General features: G+C 43.7%; 1 protein-coding gene across 1 annotated transcript; it reads left to right on the forward strand.

Moving 5' to 3' along the window:
* Positions 1-10,268: 10,268 nt before the first annotated feature.
* Positions 10,269-18,191, forward strand: LOC140070167 (taste receptor type 2 member 4-like). Its single transcript, XM_072116504.1, has 2 exons — positions 10,269-10,871; positions 18,039-18,191. Exons 1-2 carry the CDS (start codon positions 10,269-10,271, stop codon positions 18,189-18,191), a joined length of 756 nt encoding a protein of 251 aa, XP_071972605.1.
* Positions 18,192-18,845: the final 654 nt, after the last annotated feature.

Here is an 18,845-nt window from a genome sequence, read left to right on the forward strand (position 1 = left end):
GGTATATGTTTTGGGGCATCTGTATACCCCAAATTTCAATTCTTTTTTTTTTGCTAATGTAGATATTAATAAATTTGTGTCAAATCCACATAGTTCCTGAAGTGATTTTTACTCAAAGTCCAGGGTGTCAGTTTTTGGGGTTCCGTATTCCCCATATTCAACATAGTTGATTAACCAATATGTAAGACAGAGAGGTGGCAGGTGGAGCAGGCACAGGTCGCAGCACAAAAAGAGGACGTCGCAGAAAGTGTTATCTAGCGGCAGTGTGTTGATAAACAATCCAAAGGTTCTTGATTGGTTGACTAGGTCATCCACTTCCTCCCAAATGACATAATACAACCCCAGATAAGAGTCCATGGGTTTTTCAGATACATGGCCCAGGAGCAGGTCAGCGGCCCTCATCTGTCCTCAACCAGCCTCTGTCCTGTTCATTTCCATCCACCTGATGCCACACATCTGCTGTCAGGTACTCCATCTGCCTCCCACCATTTTTACCAGGGACTAAAATTGTCACCCACCTCCACACTCTGTCATTGTGCCACACTGTGGCCTATCATGTTGCTGCCAGCTCCATAATTTGTCATTGTGCCACTCTACTCATGCTGCTGGCAACTGACCGCTGTCTTCCTGGAACACTGTGAGATTTCCATAATGCTGTTTTCACCTTCCACCACTCTATGACGTTGCCACTATGTTTGGTTTTTACCTTCATTTCATTTGTCAGAAGGAATGGAAAGTTTCAGGATTGATAGCTAAAAGCATGAGTGGATAAAGAACACAAAGGACATGCAAATATCCCATATCATCTCTGTTTTGGATCAACTCCTGTTTGTTTTTGGCTTTAGCAATACTGATGGATTATTGACTAATTGAAAGCTGACACTGACGGATGAAAAGAAGGGCAAAGTGATCAGTGACGTCAATGCAAAATTACTGCCAACACCCTCTCCACTCTTTTGGGGGGTTTCTACATGTATCAGGGTTTAAGAACAGTTTCTGTTGTAATCTTTGGAATCATCTGATCTCAGTGTAAAAAGAGTGCACTACTTGATGTTATAGTGAGATCGTGGCCCTCAGCTCAGTCCTTTCGAGCAGACACAGAGGTTGCCTTGTCAGGCTGCGTTATCGCTTCACTTATTTGGTCAAGTTGGCCTCTGTAAGTGCACATGGAATTGAAGAGTGAAGCGATTCTAAGAGCAGCGGCTGTCATGTGCGTGTCATACTAAAACACAGCATTGTTTGAAGACCAAACCATGTTCCCTACGCACCCTATAGGCTGTCTGAAGCCCAGAAATATCTGTTTTCGCCATGATTCGATTCGGGCAAATCGAATTTTGTCAGAAAGTTTGGTGAACTCGATGAATAAAATTTTTTAAAAATTCATCAAGTGAACACACTGGTCCGAGCTTGATGCTCATTCGAGCATTAGCGTACTCGTAACTGCTCGTTGCTCGGACGAATACTTCGCCCGCTCGAGAAAATGGCATCTCCCGCCGTTTTGATTTTTGGCGGCCAGAAACAGAGCCAATCACAAGCCAGGAGACTCTGCACTCCACCCAGCATGACGTGGTACCCTTACACGTCGATAGCAGTGGTTGGCTGGCCTGATCAGGTGACCCTGAAATAGACTAGCCCCTGCCCGCGCTGCTCGTATCATTCTCTGTCTGGATGCCGTTAGGGAGAGAGCTGCTGCTGCAGGGATAGCGTTAGGGTTTTATATTAGCTTACTGTTAGGCAGGAGTGAGTCTACAAGAACCCAACAGCCCTTCTTAGGGCTACAATAACGTTGTATATTTACCTTTTTTTGGTTTGCCTGTGGCTGGGCTTGCTGCCATTAGTAGTGCAGCTAGTACTATATTGTGAGGAATTTGCAGGGAGACTTGCGACCGTTGTGTTTAGCTCTTAGTGACACACATATCCTCCTCAAACACCGAAGTGGGACAATTTATTAGGGGTTTGATTTGAATTAGGCACAGTCTGCTGATTTATTTTTTTTTACGTTTATTTCTTTTTATAACTCAAAGTAATCTGGCAAAGCAGTGTGCTTTCAGTGTAGGCTAGAAAATAGCCATAGGAGAACCCCAACGGCTTATTTAGGCCTACAATAGCGTTATATTTTACTTTTTTTTGGTTTGCTTGTGGCTGGGCTTGCTGCCATTAGTAGTGCAGCTAGTATCATATTGTGAGGAATTTGCAGGGAGACTTGTGTTTAGCTCTTAGTGACACACATATCCACCTCAAACACCGAAGTGGGACAATTTATTAGGGGTTTGATTTGAATAAGGCACAGTCTGCTGATTTTTTTTTTTTTTACGTTTATTTCTTTTTATAACTCAAAGTAATCTGACAAAGCAGTGTGCTTTCAGTGTAGGCTAGAAAGTAGTTATAGGAGAACCCCAACTGCTTATTTAGGCCTACAATAGCGTTATATTTTCCTTTTTTTTGGTTTGCTTGTGGCTGGGCTTGCTGCCATTAGTAGTGCAGCTAGTATCATATTGTGAGTAATTAGCAGGGAGACTTGCGACCGTTGTGTTTAGCTCTTAGTGACACACATATCCACCTCAAACACCGAAGTGGGACAATTTATTAGGGGTTTGATTTGAATTAGGCAGAGTCTGCTGATTTATTTTTTTTTACTTTATTTCTTTTTATAACTCAAAGTCATCAGGCACAGCACAAAATCCAGTTGTGTGCTGTCAGTGTAGGTTAGAAACTAGCCATAGCAATAGGATAGCATCGTTTTTTTTTTTTTTAAATAAATAAATAAAAAATGTAAAGTTTACACTTTAATTTGGAAAATGTTTAACCCGAGGGCTAGGGGTAGAGGACGAGTGCGTGGACGTGGGCGTCCAACTACTGCAGGGGTCAGAGGCCGTGGTCCTGGGCGGGGGTGAGACACCACCTGCTGATGAGGGAGCAGGGGAACGCCGCAGAGCTACACTCCCTAGGTTCATCATGTCTCAAGTTACTGGGACTCGTGGTAGAGCACTGTTGAGGCCAGAACAGTGCGAAGAGGTGATGTCGTGGATTGCGGACAATGCTTCTAGCCATTTGTCCACCAGTCAGTCTTCCACGCAGTCCACCCATGTCACCGAAATCAGCACTCCTCCAGCTCCTCCACCTCATTCTCCTTCCCCCCAGTCTGCCCCATCCCAGAAAAATTTGGCATTTGAACCGGCATACTCTGAGGAACTGTTTTCTGGACCCTTCCCACAGTCACAAACCACTTGTCCGGTTGCTGCTGAGCTATTTTCCGATGCCCAGGTTTTCCACCGGTCGCAGTCTGTGGGTGATGATGACATTATTGACGTAGTGGAAGAAGTGTGTAAGTGTGTCGGGCGATGAGGAGACACGGTTGTCAGACAGTGGTGAAGTTGTTGTCAGGGCAGGAAGTCCAAGGGGGGAACAGACTGAGGGATAGGAGGATGATGAGGTGACAGATCCAAGCTGGGTTGATAGGCCGGGTGAACACAGTGCTTCTGAGACGGAGGCGAGTCCTATAGCAGAACAGGTTGGAAGAGGCAGTGGTGGGGCCGGACGGATAGGCAGGGCCAGAGCTGGTGCATCAGCGCCAAATGCTTCCCGTAGTCAAGCTACCGTGGCGAGGGCTAGATTTTCAGAAGTCTGGAAGTTCTTTGAAGAAACACCGGATGACCGACGGACTGTGGTGTGCAACCTGTGCCAAACCAGTGCCTCCGGCCGGGCACACCACTGCTCCTTCCCCTGTGTCATCTGCTAGTCAGCCCCCTGCCCAGGACCCCGGCCCAAACACCTCCCGTGCGAAAACCCCATCCTCTCCTCCACGATCCTCCACAACATCCACCAGCGTTCAGCTCTCCATACCCCAGATGCTGGAGCGCAAAAGGAAGTATAGTGCAACCCACCCATATGCCCAAGCCCTACACGTCCACATCTCCAAACTACTTAGCCTGGAGATGCTGCCCTATAGGCTGGTAGAGACCGAGGCCTTTCGAAACCTCATGGCGGCGGCTGCCACTCGGTATTCGGTTTCCAGCCGCCACTACTTTTCCCGATGTGCCGCCCCAGCCCTGCACAAGCACGTGTCAGACAACATCATCCATGCCCTGACCAACGCCATTTCTGACAAGGTCCACCTGACCACGGACACGTGGACGAGTGCTGCCGGGCAGGGCCACTATATATCGCTGACGGCACATTGGGTTAACTTGGTGGAGGCTGGGATCGAGTCTGACCCTGGGGCTAGTCATATACTGCCGACGCCGAGGATTGCGGGGCCTACCTCGGTCCAGGTCTCAAAGGCCTACTATGCCTCCTCCTCCTCCCACCCCTCCTCCACCTCCTCCTCCGAATTACCATCCGTGGGCATGGCACCATCAGTCGGTAGCTCTAGGCACAGCAGCAGTGCCATCGCTAAGCGACAGCAGGCGGTGCTCAAACTGCTGAGCCTAGGCGATAAAAGGCACACCGCCCAAGAGCTATTACAGGGCATCACGCCGCAGACTGATCTGTGGCTGACACCGCTGAACCTGAAGCCAGGCATGGTTGTGTGTGACAACGGCCGTAACCTGGTGGCGGCTCTGCAACTCGGCAGACTGACACATGTGCCATGCCTGGCCCATGTGTTAAATCTCATAGTTCAGCGTTTCCTCAAGACATACCCCAATCTGTCTGATTTGCTCACGAAGGTGCGCCGCATCTGTGCGCATTTCAGGAAGTCCAGCACAGATGCTGCCACTCTCAGGGCAGCACAGCGCCGCCTCCAACTGCCCGCTCACCTACTGTTGTGCGACGTGCCCACGAGGTGGAATTCAACATTGACCATGTTATCCAGAGTTTACCAGCAGCGCAGAGCGATTGTAGACTGCCAGATGTCAACTTCCACCAGAACTGGTAGTCAGGTCAGTCAGCTTCCTCAAGTCTACAATGAGGAGTGGACGTGGATGTCTGATATCTGTCAGGTGCTGAGTAACTTTGAGGAGTCAACACAGATGGTCAGTGAAGATGCCGCCATCAGCAGCCTCGCCATCCCGCTGCTTGGCCCGTTGAAAAACTCTCTGGTCAGCATGAAGTCGGAAGCTTTGCGCTCGTCACAAGAGACGGGGGAAGAAGATTCCCTTGTTGATAGCCAAAGCACCCTTAGGTCTGTTTTTCAGCGCATATCGGAGGAGGTGGAGGAGGATGAGGAGGAAGAGGAGGAGAATGTTGGCGAGACAGAAGAGGGGACCATTGTTCAGTCCTTCACTGTTCAGCGTGTATGGGCAGAAGAAGAGGAGTTGGAGGAGTTGGAGGAGGAGGAAATGGAGAGTCAGGCCAGTTAGGGGAGTGAATTATTGCGCGTTGGGACTCTGGCGCTTATGGCAGATTTCATGCTAGGCTACCTATCCCGTGACCCTCGCGTTCAAAGAATTTATTCCAGCACCGATTACTGGGTATTCACTCTCCTGGACCCACGGTACAAGCAAGATCTTTCCAGTCTCATCCCTGGAGAGGAAAGGAGTGTGAGAATGCATGAATACCAGCAGGCCCCGGTGCACAAGCTGAAACAGTATTTCCCTTCTGACAGCGCTAGCGGCAGAGGGCGTACTTCTGCGGGACAAGTATCAAAGGAGAGTAGGCGAGCAGGCAGCTTGTCCAGCACTGGCAGGGGTACACTTTACAAGGCCTTTGCCAGTTTTATGTCACCCCAGCAAGACACGGTCACCTGTCCCCAGTCTCGGCAGAGTAGGGCTGATCTTTACAGAAAGATGGTGAGGGTGTACGTAGCTGACCATACCATCGTCCTAAATGATCACACAGCTCCCTACAACTACTGGGTTTCAAAGCTGGACATGTGGCACGAACTGGCGCTGTACGCCTTGGAGGTTCTTGCCTGTCCTGCCGCTAACGTGTTGTCCGAGCGGGTTTTCAGTGCAGCTGGTGGCATCATCACCGATAAGCGTACACGCCTGTCGACTGACAGCGCTGACAGGCTGACGCTTATCAAGATGAATAAAGCCTGGATTTCTCCGGATTTCCATTCTCCATTTTCCAAGCTCAACCTGAATAATGTATGCACTCCTCCTCCTCATTGTCCTCCTTCTCCTCCTCTTTGTACACTAAAGCAGAGGAAACTGGCTATTTTTTTCCAGGGCCAACTGACTATAGCTATAGTACTCTATGTATTTAATTTTTCTGGAGGGCCACCTACCTGGTCCTCTGTTTTAAACAATTTTTGGGAGTGCCACATACAGGCACTCAATCTATTTAATTTTTCTGGAGGACCACCTACCTGCTCCTCTGGTTTGAAAACTTTTTTGGACTGCCACATACAGGCACTCAATCTATTTAATTTTTCTGGAGGACCACCTACCTGCTCCTCTGGTTTGAACACTTTTTTGGACTGCCACAGGCACTATCCAAATTAAATTGTCTCCATAGCAGCCTCCACACGTCGTCTTTTTAGCTGCCTCCACACATTGTCTCCATTGCTACCTTCACACGTCATCGCCATAGCTGCCTCCAAAAGTCGTCCATATAGCTGCCTCCATACATGGTCCCCTTATCAAATGAGCTGTGTCAGGCAGAATTTTGGGTTGTTTTCATGGCTTCCACATCAAACTTGTTAACTTTGTCGCCACCCTGCTGTGTAATTCACAAAATATACTGGCAAACTTTTATCATTTACCAATATTATTTCAGCGCTTCTTGCGCATCTGTTTACATTCCCCTCACCCGCCATAACCCAAACTTATAAGAACACTACTACACTTGATCTTATACAAAAGGTTCTTAGAGGTGCTGTTTGGGGAGGAGCCGAGAGACAGGGGCTTGGATTGGCGAAAGCTCGCCTGACAGCGGAGCGCCAGCTCTATCCCAAGATCCAACTAACATAGTTTTAACTGCAGCACCTTTAATCTACTACTAGTTCACTGCCTCCATACATGGTCCCCTTATCAAACGAGCTGTGTCAGGCAGAATTTTCAGGTGTTTCACCAGATACATAGTGGAACTCGGCCCATCTGTCGCCGTCATGCTGGAGACCTGAATTTGCAATCATAGCAGCGCAATATGGATGCCCCATACTGTCGCTCTTAATCATGGAACCATTTCCGAAAAAACTATTAAAAATAGAACCACTATGCTATTCCATTATTCCTAGGCGAAATATTCAAACGACCCGGCCTGCTTTGAAAATTATAATTTATTCAAAGTAAACGCTTCTGGCCCCCAGGCCCATTTTGGGTGTGGAGGAGCCAAGAGACAGGGGCTTGGACAGGCGAAAGCTTGCCTGGCAGCGGACCGCCAGCTCCATCCCAAGATTAGGCAGGCTCAGAGGCATCCATGCATGCTGCCCCTGCTGTTTCCTGTCCATTTTGCCTCCACGATCCTCCACAGCGTCCACCAATGTCTCCATGCGCAACTTTCAACTCTCTATACCCCAGATGCTGGAGCACGAGAGGATATGCAGCACATCATCCCCTTATCAAACGAGCTGTGTCAGGCAGAATTTTCAGGTGTTTCACCAGATGCATAGTGGAACTCGGCCCATCTGTCACCATGCTGGAGACCTGAAGTTTCAATCATAGAAGCAATATGGATGCCCCAGTAGTCACTCTTAATCATGGAAGTCGTCTCCATGGCTGCCTCCACATGTCGTCCCTTTATCAAACGAGCTGTGTCAGGTTCATTTTTCGGGTGTTTCACCAGATAGGTTATGGAACTTGGTCACTATGTCGCCACCATGCTGTGTTATCGGCTAAATATACGGTCAACCTTTTGTTCACATAGGAATTCATTTCAGCGCTTCTTGCTCACCTCCTTTGGTGAAACCTGAGTCCATTTAGGGTATGTCGCCATGACACTCTCTAGCCTGCTGCCGCTGCCTCTGCATGCCGTCCCCTATAGTGTCAGGGTCAATTATTGGATGTTTTAGATGCTATCTAGCCTCATTCGGTCACTCTGTCATGGCCATGCTGTTGCCCATAATTTTGGCATAATGGCATGATTAAGCAGCCTCAGAGGCATCCATGCATGCTGCCCCTGCTGTTTCCTGTCCATTTCCGTGGTGTTTCCATCCTTTTCTGAGGTTCCCAGGTGTTTGGCCAAGCTTCCCTGTGCAGAGCCTTGGTCCCCTTGAAAAATGCTCGAGTCTCCCATTGACTTCAATGGGGCTCGTTATTCAAGACGAGCACTCGAGCATCGGGAAAAGTTTGTCTCGAATAACGAGTACCCGAGCATTTTAGTGCTCGCTCATCTCTAATAGTAACCCAACATATCCCACTGTACATTATAGAACATCAGCACCAATTTATTTTAAACGCTTTGTTGCCATGTTAAGTCATAATGAGTTTGGGGTTCGGTTTACGTACAAAATCTTGGGACAAAATACAACAGATCTGGATCTGAAATAAAAGAAAACTGATGAAGGACAAATTGCTACATACATTTCCTGAAATACCACGTCAACCAATAACCTTCACATGTGGGATAATTGCAAGCAATATCCTCTAAAAAAAAGCTATTCTAATAGGCAATAACACCCACAGGTAGTATAGATAAGCAATGACCTCTGTAGGTTGCGTAAACAGCAAATGACCCCTTATAGCTAATATAGATAAGCAATGACCCACTCCTAGGTCAGTGATGGTGAACCTTTTAGAGATTGAGTGCCCAAAGTGAGACTCAAAAACCACTAGCTTTTCCCAAAGTGCCAACACAGCAATCTAGGCAGTAACAAACTTATTGCTATCAGAATCTTTGAGCTCCAATCGGACACATTTTCACTCTCTGGACAGGACCAAGCAGCACAGGATGGGTCACTTTACAATAGCAGGGCACTACTTGGACTACCTGAGACTGCAGGAAGATGCTATGTCTGGCAAACTCTGTGCCTGGGAGACAGCCTGTGTGCCCACAGAGATTCCTCTGAGTGCCATCTCTGGCACCAGTGCCATAGGTTCACCACCACTGCCCTAGGTAGTTTACACAGGTAATGTGTAAACCCCCATAGCAAGTATAGACAGGCAATGACCCCAATAGGTAGTATAGACAGGAAATGACCATCCATAGGAAGTATAGACAGCCAATGACCCCCCATAGGTAGTATAGACAGGTAATGACCCTGCATAGATAATATAGGCTATCACCTTCTCACCCTCTCATAGGTAGATAGGCATTGACCCCTCCATAGGCATTGACTTCCTCATAGTTTTGATTGGTGATCCGCTACTGTAATCAGTAGTATAATCACCTTAGAAAATGTGTAACAGTGCTAAATAAATGCCTTTATGAGAAATCCTGGTGTTTGTTTAGACACAAGATACCTAAACACGGGTTTTCAGGTTCTGAAGGTAATGGAAGTAAAAGGAACTGAGAGGTCCTCTTACTTCTTACTTGAGTCCGCTTTAGTCTCCTGGTGGTTGAGATTAGATTAAGCTTCACCTGGCTCCCTGCCAGATTTTAGCCTCAAGTCCCAAGGAATTATGGTTCATGGAGCATAGTCCCCTTCCCTCCACCCAAGGTGCCAATCTCTACATTAAAATCCAAATCCAGCATCCCTCATCATCCCTCCCCCTTCTCCTCCTTTCGTTGGTCCTCCACAATCAAATCCAAATCCAGTGTCCCTCCTCTCTCCCCGGTCGCCTGTCTTCATTGTGTTAGCTGCTAACTCCGCAAGCGCCAACTCTGATTGCTGTGGTCAGTAAGAGGGGTAGATGGGTGACGGAGTAGGAAAAACACTGGCTTTCAATGTGAATGTTGGGGATCAGCGTGAGGAGGAGATGGGGAGGAGGCAGAGGGATGCTGGATTTGAATTCAAATGGGGAGAATGATGAGCGGACACCTTGAGTGAAGGGGGGGCACACTCAAGTCCATGGACCACACCCCCCTGGGACTTAAAGCTGAAAGCTGGTAGGGAGGCTGGTGAAGTTTAATCTTATTTATTTTATTAGCCACAAAAGTTAAACATTTTGTACAAATTGTTTTACATTATGCTTTCCTGTGTCAGTGGGAACCTCTGGACTACTAAAAACAGTCCTCTGTTGACAGTTTCCCTTTAAAGATCAGGAAAGAAAGAGAACATATCAGTGACGTACATTTCTATCAATTACAAGCAAATGTTATTTGCATCTGGATCGTGTTATAGTTACGCTAAGGAGTAAATGGAAGAAGACAAGTAGAGCAGCACCAGTCGTGGTCCTGTATAGTCGGTTCAATTTTTCGCATCTTATCCAAACATAATGATAATATTAGAATTAATACTTTACATTTCTGATTATATCACTTTCCTAACTTTCATACCAGCAAACATGTTTATTTTTATTGTGAATCTTCTCACTTGGATAAAAGACAAGAAACTTCCACAAGTTGACCAACTCATCACCAGCATCAGTGTATGTAACATTCTAGAGGATGTGCTTCACAAAATGAGGTTCCTTAATATGTCATATGATGATCTTATGATGACAAATATGTACTTGGTTGTATTTTTAATGATTATGTTCTGTAATATCTGGTTCTCCACCTTCCTCTGTGTTTACTTCTGTCTGAAGATTGTGAATGTGAAGAATACATTATACATCTGTCTGCAAAGGAACTTTCAGAAGATTCTGCCCTGGCTCTTTGTGTCAGTTATACTGGTGTCTGTACTTCTCAGTGTCCCAGTAATTCTTCAATTTCTAGAACAAGCCACAGTCAATTCCACACTTAACACCTCCTCTTCCACTTCTGCATATATCAAAGCCAAGGACATTGCATCTTTTATGATTCTGTCCTGGACTGCAATGTTGATCTTCTCCATCTCCGTCTTAGGTATCGTCACTTCTCTTATCAAACATATAGATCAAGTCCAACAAAACTTTGGTGGCTTTAGAAGTCCCAACATGGAAGCCCATGTCCAAGCCTTGAGGACAGTAATATCTTTTCTAATTAATAATATCATTATTCTTTGTACTTTTACAATAATTATGACATCACACAATAAAAGATTGAAGTATGTGATTGTTCCTTTTTATACTATAAGTAAAGTTGTGGTCTGTTGGAATTTAATCAAAGGAAACCGGAACCTGGAGAAAAGTCTGAGGAACATCTTCAGAAAATTACAATGTTGCAATACATCTAATGATATGCAATGAAAGTTATTCCTAATATGCAAATAATTGTTTATTTATTTATTTTTTGTGATCTGTGGAAGGGGTGAGAATTTTTGGAATTGTTAAATCACTTATACCACAGATACTTTGACATCACATGACGATGAACTATTTTTTGGTTGACTGTAAACTTTTTGTCATTAATATTAGGTGATATTAAGTTATTATATATTATGTTGATCACTTTTTATTATATCATTTTATTCTGTTTTAACTCTTTGTTTTACTGTTCTGGTTGATGGTTTATTGATCCTTGTGTAGCTTCTCATACTGTAGACTTGTTTGATGCTTAGTAAGATTATTTTTTTCTTCTTGTATCTCTATATGTATTGTATAAATAAGACACCAATTTGGCATTAACACATGTAGCCATATGTTTAATAAAATTCTCCAATTAATCCTCTTGCCTAATATTATCTGAGGTTAAGATGCAATGGAATTTAACTTGACACTTTACACATCACAACCCAATGAAAAAAGTCAAAGCAAGGTTGGCTTCATCATAATAATTATTTTAATAGTTTAATTTGGAATATTGTTGATATTGGTGGAGTTTACTACCTCCTTGGGGCTTACTAAACTGCTGGCACTTGTGGGGAGCCTACAGCTCCTGATATCAAGCAGCTGAATTGGAAAAAACCAACTAGCTGGCTAAAATATCCTTGAACTGCATGTGCCCCGGAGGCGTCACCTGCTCCTGTTGGTTTCCGGCTAACAACCCTCCTCAGATCAGTAGATACTCATTAGACTATTTTTCAAATATCTTTTTAAGGAAAGGCGGACCATAAAAAATTATTACAAGGCCAGCTCCTGCATCAGTGTTCAAAGAGGATACACATGAGTACATCTGAATAATGCACATGAACATTTATGATGCTAGGCCATGACCATTTATATGAGGCTATCCTGAAAAAACTTGTAGCTCTATGGTTTCTATGTAGTGAATAGCGGACCCGTTAAACGTAAGCTGGGGGCGGGATTAGCCATAGTAGGAACCAAAGGTGGGAGCAAGACAATTTATAAAATAACACCTATTGGGGTTAAGCAAGAAAAGAAATACAGTATACGCCCCTCAAATTAGATGTTACAACTCATTATGAGCTAGAAGATTCAAAATTGCAGGAAATAGACCAAATGGAATTAGACTTCCCCTTCTGCTGCTTAACCTCTTACCGACCTCCGCTCCCACTATTGGAGAGCACTCATGGATGAGCCCTCTTCATATAAGATAGGTGTTTGCTGCAAACACCCACAGGTAACACCCAGTGGTGGTACCAATCACTATCACTGGTATTAACCATGTAAATGCCTCCCGCAAAGCTACCTGAGGCATTTGGATTCGATCACATCGGGGGCAGCGATCAGTTACTGTAACAGCTTGGGTCACACAAACACCCGGCTTTCTGATTTTAACCCATTTACTACAATGTGCGATTTGCACATTGTAATAGATGATGTATAAAATCCTCATATACTGCTATACTGTGGCAACGCCCAGAGCTCCGTCCACCGAAGTATGAAAAAGTTATTTGCGATGGCAAAATTTTTTTTTTTTTTTTACAGGAGTTTTTAATTTTTGTAAATTTTAGAAAACATTATAAAACCTATATAAATTTCCCCATGATCGCACCAACCCAGAGAATAAAGGAGATGTGTTATTTGAGCGCACAGTGAAAACTGTAAAATCTAAGACCACAAGAAAATGGAGCAAATGCATTTTTTCACCAATTTTACTCCATTTGGAATTTTTTCCCCGCTTCCCAGTACATGGCATGTGATGTAATATTAAGTACTGTTACTATGAAGTGGAATTTGTTACGCCAAAAACAAGCCCTCACACAGCTCTTTACATGCAAAAATAAAAAAGTTATAGATTTTTGAAAGTGGGGAGTGAAAAATTGAAACGCAAAAAAGAAAAAACGAAAAAGGGCCTGGTCCTTAAGGGGTTTGGTTCCTTAGATCCTTGGTTCCAGTCTGACCCAATTACATCTATGCCCACCCAAAACTGTAGGTCTTATACTCAGCCTTCCCCCGACTCTACCAAAGTTGACTTTCAACAGGGCTGAATTTTTTACATAGCCAATGCCATATAGAAGCAGTTACTCAGATAAATCAAGTATCTCACAATACCTAAAGGGCTGCTGGAGATGACCACTTTTAGACCCTGATCTACTGCACTTACCTCCCTGGGTCATTTTGTAAAAGGCACTTCATGCAGATAATCTGTGATCAATTATGGGCCTTTTGAGAAAAGGAACATCATATCAACAGTAGAACAGTAGAAGTGTGATGGTTTGGGGCAGGACATGGAGGACTTGCTGTAATAAATGGAGCCATGAATTCTGCAGTCTACCAACAAATCTTGAAGGAGAATATCAGGCTATCTGCTTGTGACCTTGAGATGAAGCACTTGGGTTATGCACACCAACATGTCCACCTCTGAATGTCTTACGAAAAACATGAAGACATTTGAGTGTTCGAGGAGAAGTCATGACTATAATCCAATTGAGACACCGTGGGGTGACCCTAAAAAATGCAGTTCATACTCAGAAACACCTTCCAATGTGGGTGAATTACAACAATTCTACAAACATGACTGTCCACAATTCCTCCAGAGCAACAAAAAAGACTCATTAGCCGTTTTTGCAGACAGTTTATTGCTGATAAGGGCCCAGGGGTGACCCTGAACTTTCTGCTGCCTGAGGTGATCTTTAGAACCATGCCTTGTCCAAACCAACCAATTGCAATATATCAGGTTATAACCTCTTAGGGTAGTCTAGTTTTTTTTCCACAGATTTTATACGCAATATTGTTACATGCAAATGTGATTTGCATGCAGCTCTAAATAAAATTGTCATTGAGTCTGAGAAAAGAATCAGTTTGAGCTGATCCAACAAAAATGGTTTCTTTTACATTTCTGATTATAGTGGATACTACCAGTTTACTTTTCCTATTTCCATGCAACATCTTTATTTTTATGGTTAATATTTTGGATTGGAAGAAGAAAAGAATGCTTCAAATAAGTGATGTCATCATAACAGGCATCAGTGTCTCCAACCTAGTCTATGGTGGGATGAGGCTCCTTAGATGCTTCAGCTCCATCTACAATATCACGAGCACCACAATTGTGATTTTTGGCTTTAATCTGATGTCAATCTCTTGTAACATCTGGTTCTCTACCTGGCTCTGCGTTTATTTTTGCCTGAAGATTGTGAAGATCCATAATTCTTTCTATATCTATCTACAGAGGACCTTCCATAAGATGTTACCATGGCTTCTAGTGCTATCTGTTGTAGAGTCTCTGCTTTTGAGCTTTTATGTGGCAGTAAATTCTTCAAAAAGGGAGTTGTTTAATGGTCAGCTCTATAGCCCCACGTTGAACGTATCCACAAGTATTCAGTCTGCTGAGGTCAGTTTTTCACTCTATTTAAAGTTTTCTCTAGTTGCTTTAGTCCTCTTCGCCAGCTCATGCTTCACCATTACCTATACTCTTTGTAGACACATCAAAGTCTTAAAGAACAACGAACAAGGATTTCAAAGTTCATCAACAGAAGCCCATGTCCGGGCCACCATCATTGTAGTCTCACTCTTCGTTCTGTGTACTATGTTATTTACTAATGTGACTATCGCGGCTACTAAATTCTTAGCTGGCAAAATCAGACACTTTATAATTGTATTAAATTATGTGTGTGGTGTTCTTAGTTATGTGGGACTGATAAAAGGAAACAGTAAACTTCATAAGACTTTAAGAAAGATCATTCATCGTCTTACCTTCTCAAGACCTTCAACTTAAAGGGAACCTGTCAACAGAAATTGACTTAATTAGCCATGACGAGTATGTTGTGAAGCAGACTCAAACCTTCAGGAGCAGGTTTCTTTCATGGACCAGTGTGGGAGCATCATTCAGAAAATCAACTTTGAAGTGAGATGTAAACTAGTTGTATAAAGTCTGGGAGGCGGAGCTTTAACATTGAAGTCAAGCTCTCCTCACCTCAGAATAAAGAAGATCTGGTTAGGGATGTGCCTGGATGTAGTGAAGAGGTCATTCTGAAGTGAGGAGAGCTTGACTTCAGTGTTAACTCTCCACTTCCCTGACTTTATAGAACCAAATTACATGCCACTTCAAAGTTGATTTTCTGAACAATGTCACCATGCTGGGACATGACATAGACATGATCTAAGGGGTGTTCAGCTGCTTGATGACATACTGGTAGTGGTTTGTTAGGTCAATTTATGCTGACAGGTTCCCTTTTATCTACTCAATAAAGACTTAGATTATAAAACAGCATGCAGTGGTGGGGTTTACAACTATTGGTAAATTCTGCTTTGAAACCATCTTAAAAATCCATCTCAAAATCGATACTGAAATTCATGTGGAATTTTTCATGGAAGCTGGGTGCCGTCACTTGGGGGAGGTTAGTCATTCCCATATAACATCATTGGGAGTGACTACCCCCCTCAAAATGGCAATGTACAATGCTGCTGGCAGGTTAATGTTGGCGCAGTAGTTTTAATGCCAGAAAATATTATTGGTCGAGTAAGAGACCCAAACAGGATTTTAAAATGTGGGCTGGCCGAGTCCGTCATCACTGATTACAACAACTAAAATCCATCCTGAACACTAAAAATTAATTTTGTAAGTAGTACCCAAAGCTCCATGGATGTGTCTGTGGTGGGGGGATGGGTGGGGGGTTGTTATTTAAAAAGTTTTGTTACATTGACCAATTTGTTTCATCCTTGCTACAGAATATAGATTTTTTGGCAATTTTTCAAATCTCCAACAAATATGCACTGTACATTTACTCCAAAGTTTCTACCCATCTTAAGAAAAAACTTGGGTGCAGAGGGCTGAGAACGAGGGTCCGGGTGGGGAGGCTTTGAAGAGTCAAAGTTATCATTACATGTAACTGAGAACTAAAGCAGGCAGTGATGGATCAAGGGTGTGATGGGCCCTTAGCTGTATGAGATTTAAAAAAAATAGTTGGATTCAGTGAAGAGCTTTAATAGATGCCTTTTTGACAGAGAAAAAGGCACAAAGCACTCATTTTTGTATATTTCTATGCTTTTTGTGTAAAAAAGTTTTGAGTAAGTAGAGTTTTTTTGTCGCCCTACCCACTTTCCGAAAAATATGCATGGCAAGGGTGGGGACCAGGTTTACTAACTCCCACCCAAGTTTTTCTGTGTAAAAGTGCACTTGACTCCAGCTCTCTACTGCAGTCAATTGTAGTGAGCCTGTGCTCCAAATTTATAAGGAGGCCTGCAAGAAATCACATAATGAGCCCCTACTGCACTGGCATGACAAAAGAAAATCACCTTTACATATGCATATACTTCCTTCTCCTACTCCAACTCCACAGTTTTCTGTGAAGATCGATCTGCCAGCCATTGCTCTGTTTCAGTAGCAGGTAAATTCTGTAACTAGCTGAGCAGTTTGGATGTCTATGGCAAAAGAGGGGTAAACCAAAATTTATGCAAATGATCCAAAATGCACATCTTAAAGGACATCTAGCACCAGATTACTGGTGGCAGAGTGTCCTAATTAGGCACCTTGTTCCATCTATGGAATGTGGGTACTGTTTTATTCAAGTTTTCTGACATCTTTAATAATCTCTCAGGCTGGCAGTGACCGACTGCCTCTCAGCTTCCCAGACTTTTAATTTATGCATGACCCCACTGCAAGCCTCCTCCTGCTGCTGGCCAGATAACTTGCAGGGATCACACGCTCCACTCTCTCCATGCCTGGCTCTGACATCACCGGCCAGATCCTAATACCCCAGCGGGGAGCAGGAGGAGGCTTGCAGCAAGCTGAGAGGCGCTCGGGAGCCGTCAGCCTGAGCACCTCTGGCTGTTTTACAAAGCCAATATTTTGTTATTAAAGATGCCAGAAAACCTGTTAAAAATAGCCACACCCCCATCCCCTAGCGGGAATGAGCAGCCTAATTAGGACACTCTACCACCAGTTATCAATAGTCGGTGTCCTATGCTAACCTACATTAGGTTCGATTTTTTATTCAGGACAATTCAATTTAATTACTGTGGACAGAACTTCAAGAACATTTTGATAATTCTGCACAGTGCTCAAAAATGCCTGTAGAAGCAAATTGCTATATAACGTTGAGGAGGAATTTTCTGACCATTCCTTCCTGTAGATGTGTTTCAGACCATCAATACTGTAGGCGGCATTTTGTACATCCATCTTTAGGCCATTGCATGTTACAATGGTCAGCTCTATGACTTGGCCAAAACAAAAAATTCCTCAGAGTTCCTCGAGAACTGTTCTTTAGTGGATTTAGTTGTGGGTTTATTGTCTCATTGCAACTCCAGATCATGGTGCTCCTATCACTAATGATAACAGCTGCAGTAAACTTAGATTCTTGTAGTGTCCTTCCACTTCCTTGCTCCCTATTGTACTCAATAAAAGAACTGTATGTATAATAAAATATAAATTGCGGTATATACTCGAGTGTAAGCCGACCCAAGTATAAGTCAAGGTACCTAATTTTAATAAAGAAACTGGGAAAACCTATTAGCTTGCGCATAAGCTGAGGGTGGGAAATGCATTGGTCACAGCCCCCCAGTATATAGCCTGCCAACCCCTGTAGTATAAAGGCAGCCCCCGGTAGTATATAGCCTGCCAGCCACTAAAGTATATAGCTTTCCAGATCCTGTAGTACATAGCCTGCCAGTCCCTGTAGTATACAGCCTGCCCAGCCCCTGTAGTATATAGCATGCCAGCCCCCTGCAGCATATAGCCTGCCAGCCCCAAAGTATATTGCCAGCCTGCCCCCTGTGGTATATAGCCAGCACACCTGTAGTAAAAAATTAACACTGTACTCACCTTTCCTATGCCCCCGTAGGTCCTCTTCTTGCTTTGGAAACACCCTTGGGTCCTTTGGGTCTTCTGCAACTCATTCTGCTCCTCTTCAGGTCTTCACACTCGGCCAGCACACAGAATATAGTCAGCTGCTTGCCAACGTCAGTGTTTGTGAACCGAAGAGTGGCCGAAGAGGAGTGGAAGAACCCGAAGAGGACTCAAAGGACCCGAAGAGGCACCGGAGTATCGGAAGCATGAAGGGTTGAAAAACTTGGCTTATACTCGAGTATATATGGTTTTTACATATTCTATATAAAATAATTACATGTGTATTAGTTTAGGTTATCTATAGTTCTTCAAAGTTTACTGACTTTTTTAGGTTACTAAGAAAAATGTGATAGATTGTTTTCCTTTATTATATTAATATGAATTTGAAACATTCTGATAATTCTTAATTTTGTGGTGGGTGGAGGGAATGTTGTGAACATTGTTTCTAACATACTTTAACAGGAATTCTTATAAGTTTGTAAAGAAACAAGTCAAAAATGCCCTTTAAAAGGCTGATCTGTCTAAAAGGCTCAATGGGGCACTTTCTCTCCTTTTTTCTCTATTTGTTTACACAGCTCTGAGCAGTGAGTGTTTCTTTTTGCTCTTTCCCTGTCTGTAGTTTGGTATGATAATTATTTTCAAACATCAAGCTAAGGGTGAAGGGGTCACTGCTCAGAGCTGTGTAAACAAACACAGGGAGATAAGATGTGTACAGGAGGGAACATTTCAGCCTGTTTCTTTACAAACTAAGCAGAAAGTGTTAATAAAATATATTTTAAAAATGCTCACAACAACCCCCTCACACAATATTATACTATAAAAAAATATTATAAAAAGACAGTTACACTTTAAACATAAACGCTTATAATTTA

This window comes from Engystomops pustulosus, chromosome 7, assembly GCF_040894005.1.
Source record: "Engystomops pustulosus chromosome 7, aEngPut4.maternal, whole genome shotgun sequence".
Taxonomy (NCBI): domain Eukaryota; kingdom Metazoa; phylum Chordata; class Amphibia; order Anura; family Leptodactylidae; genus Engystomops; species Engystomops pustulosus.

What these genes read in the sequence shown, in the direction of transcription:
- LOC140070167 (XM_072116504.1), top strand. Translation starts at nt 10,269, where the DNA reads ATGTTTATTTTTATTGTGAATCTTCTCACTTGGATAAAAGACAAGAAA. An exon ending in ATGTCCAAGCCTTGAGGACA is followed by an intron (nt 10,872 to 18,038) that starts GTAATATCTTTT and finishes GCTCCTCTTCAG; the next exon opens with GTCTTCACACTCGGCCAGCA.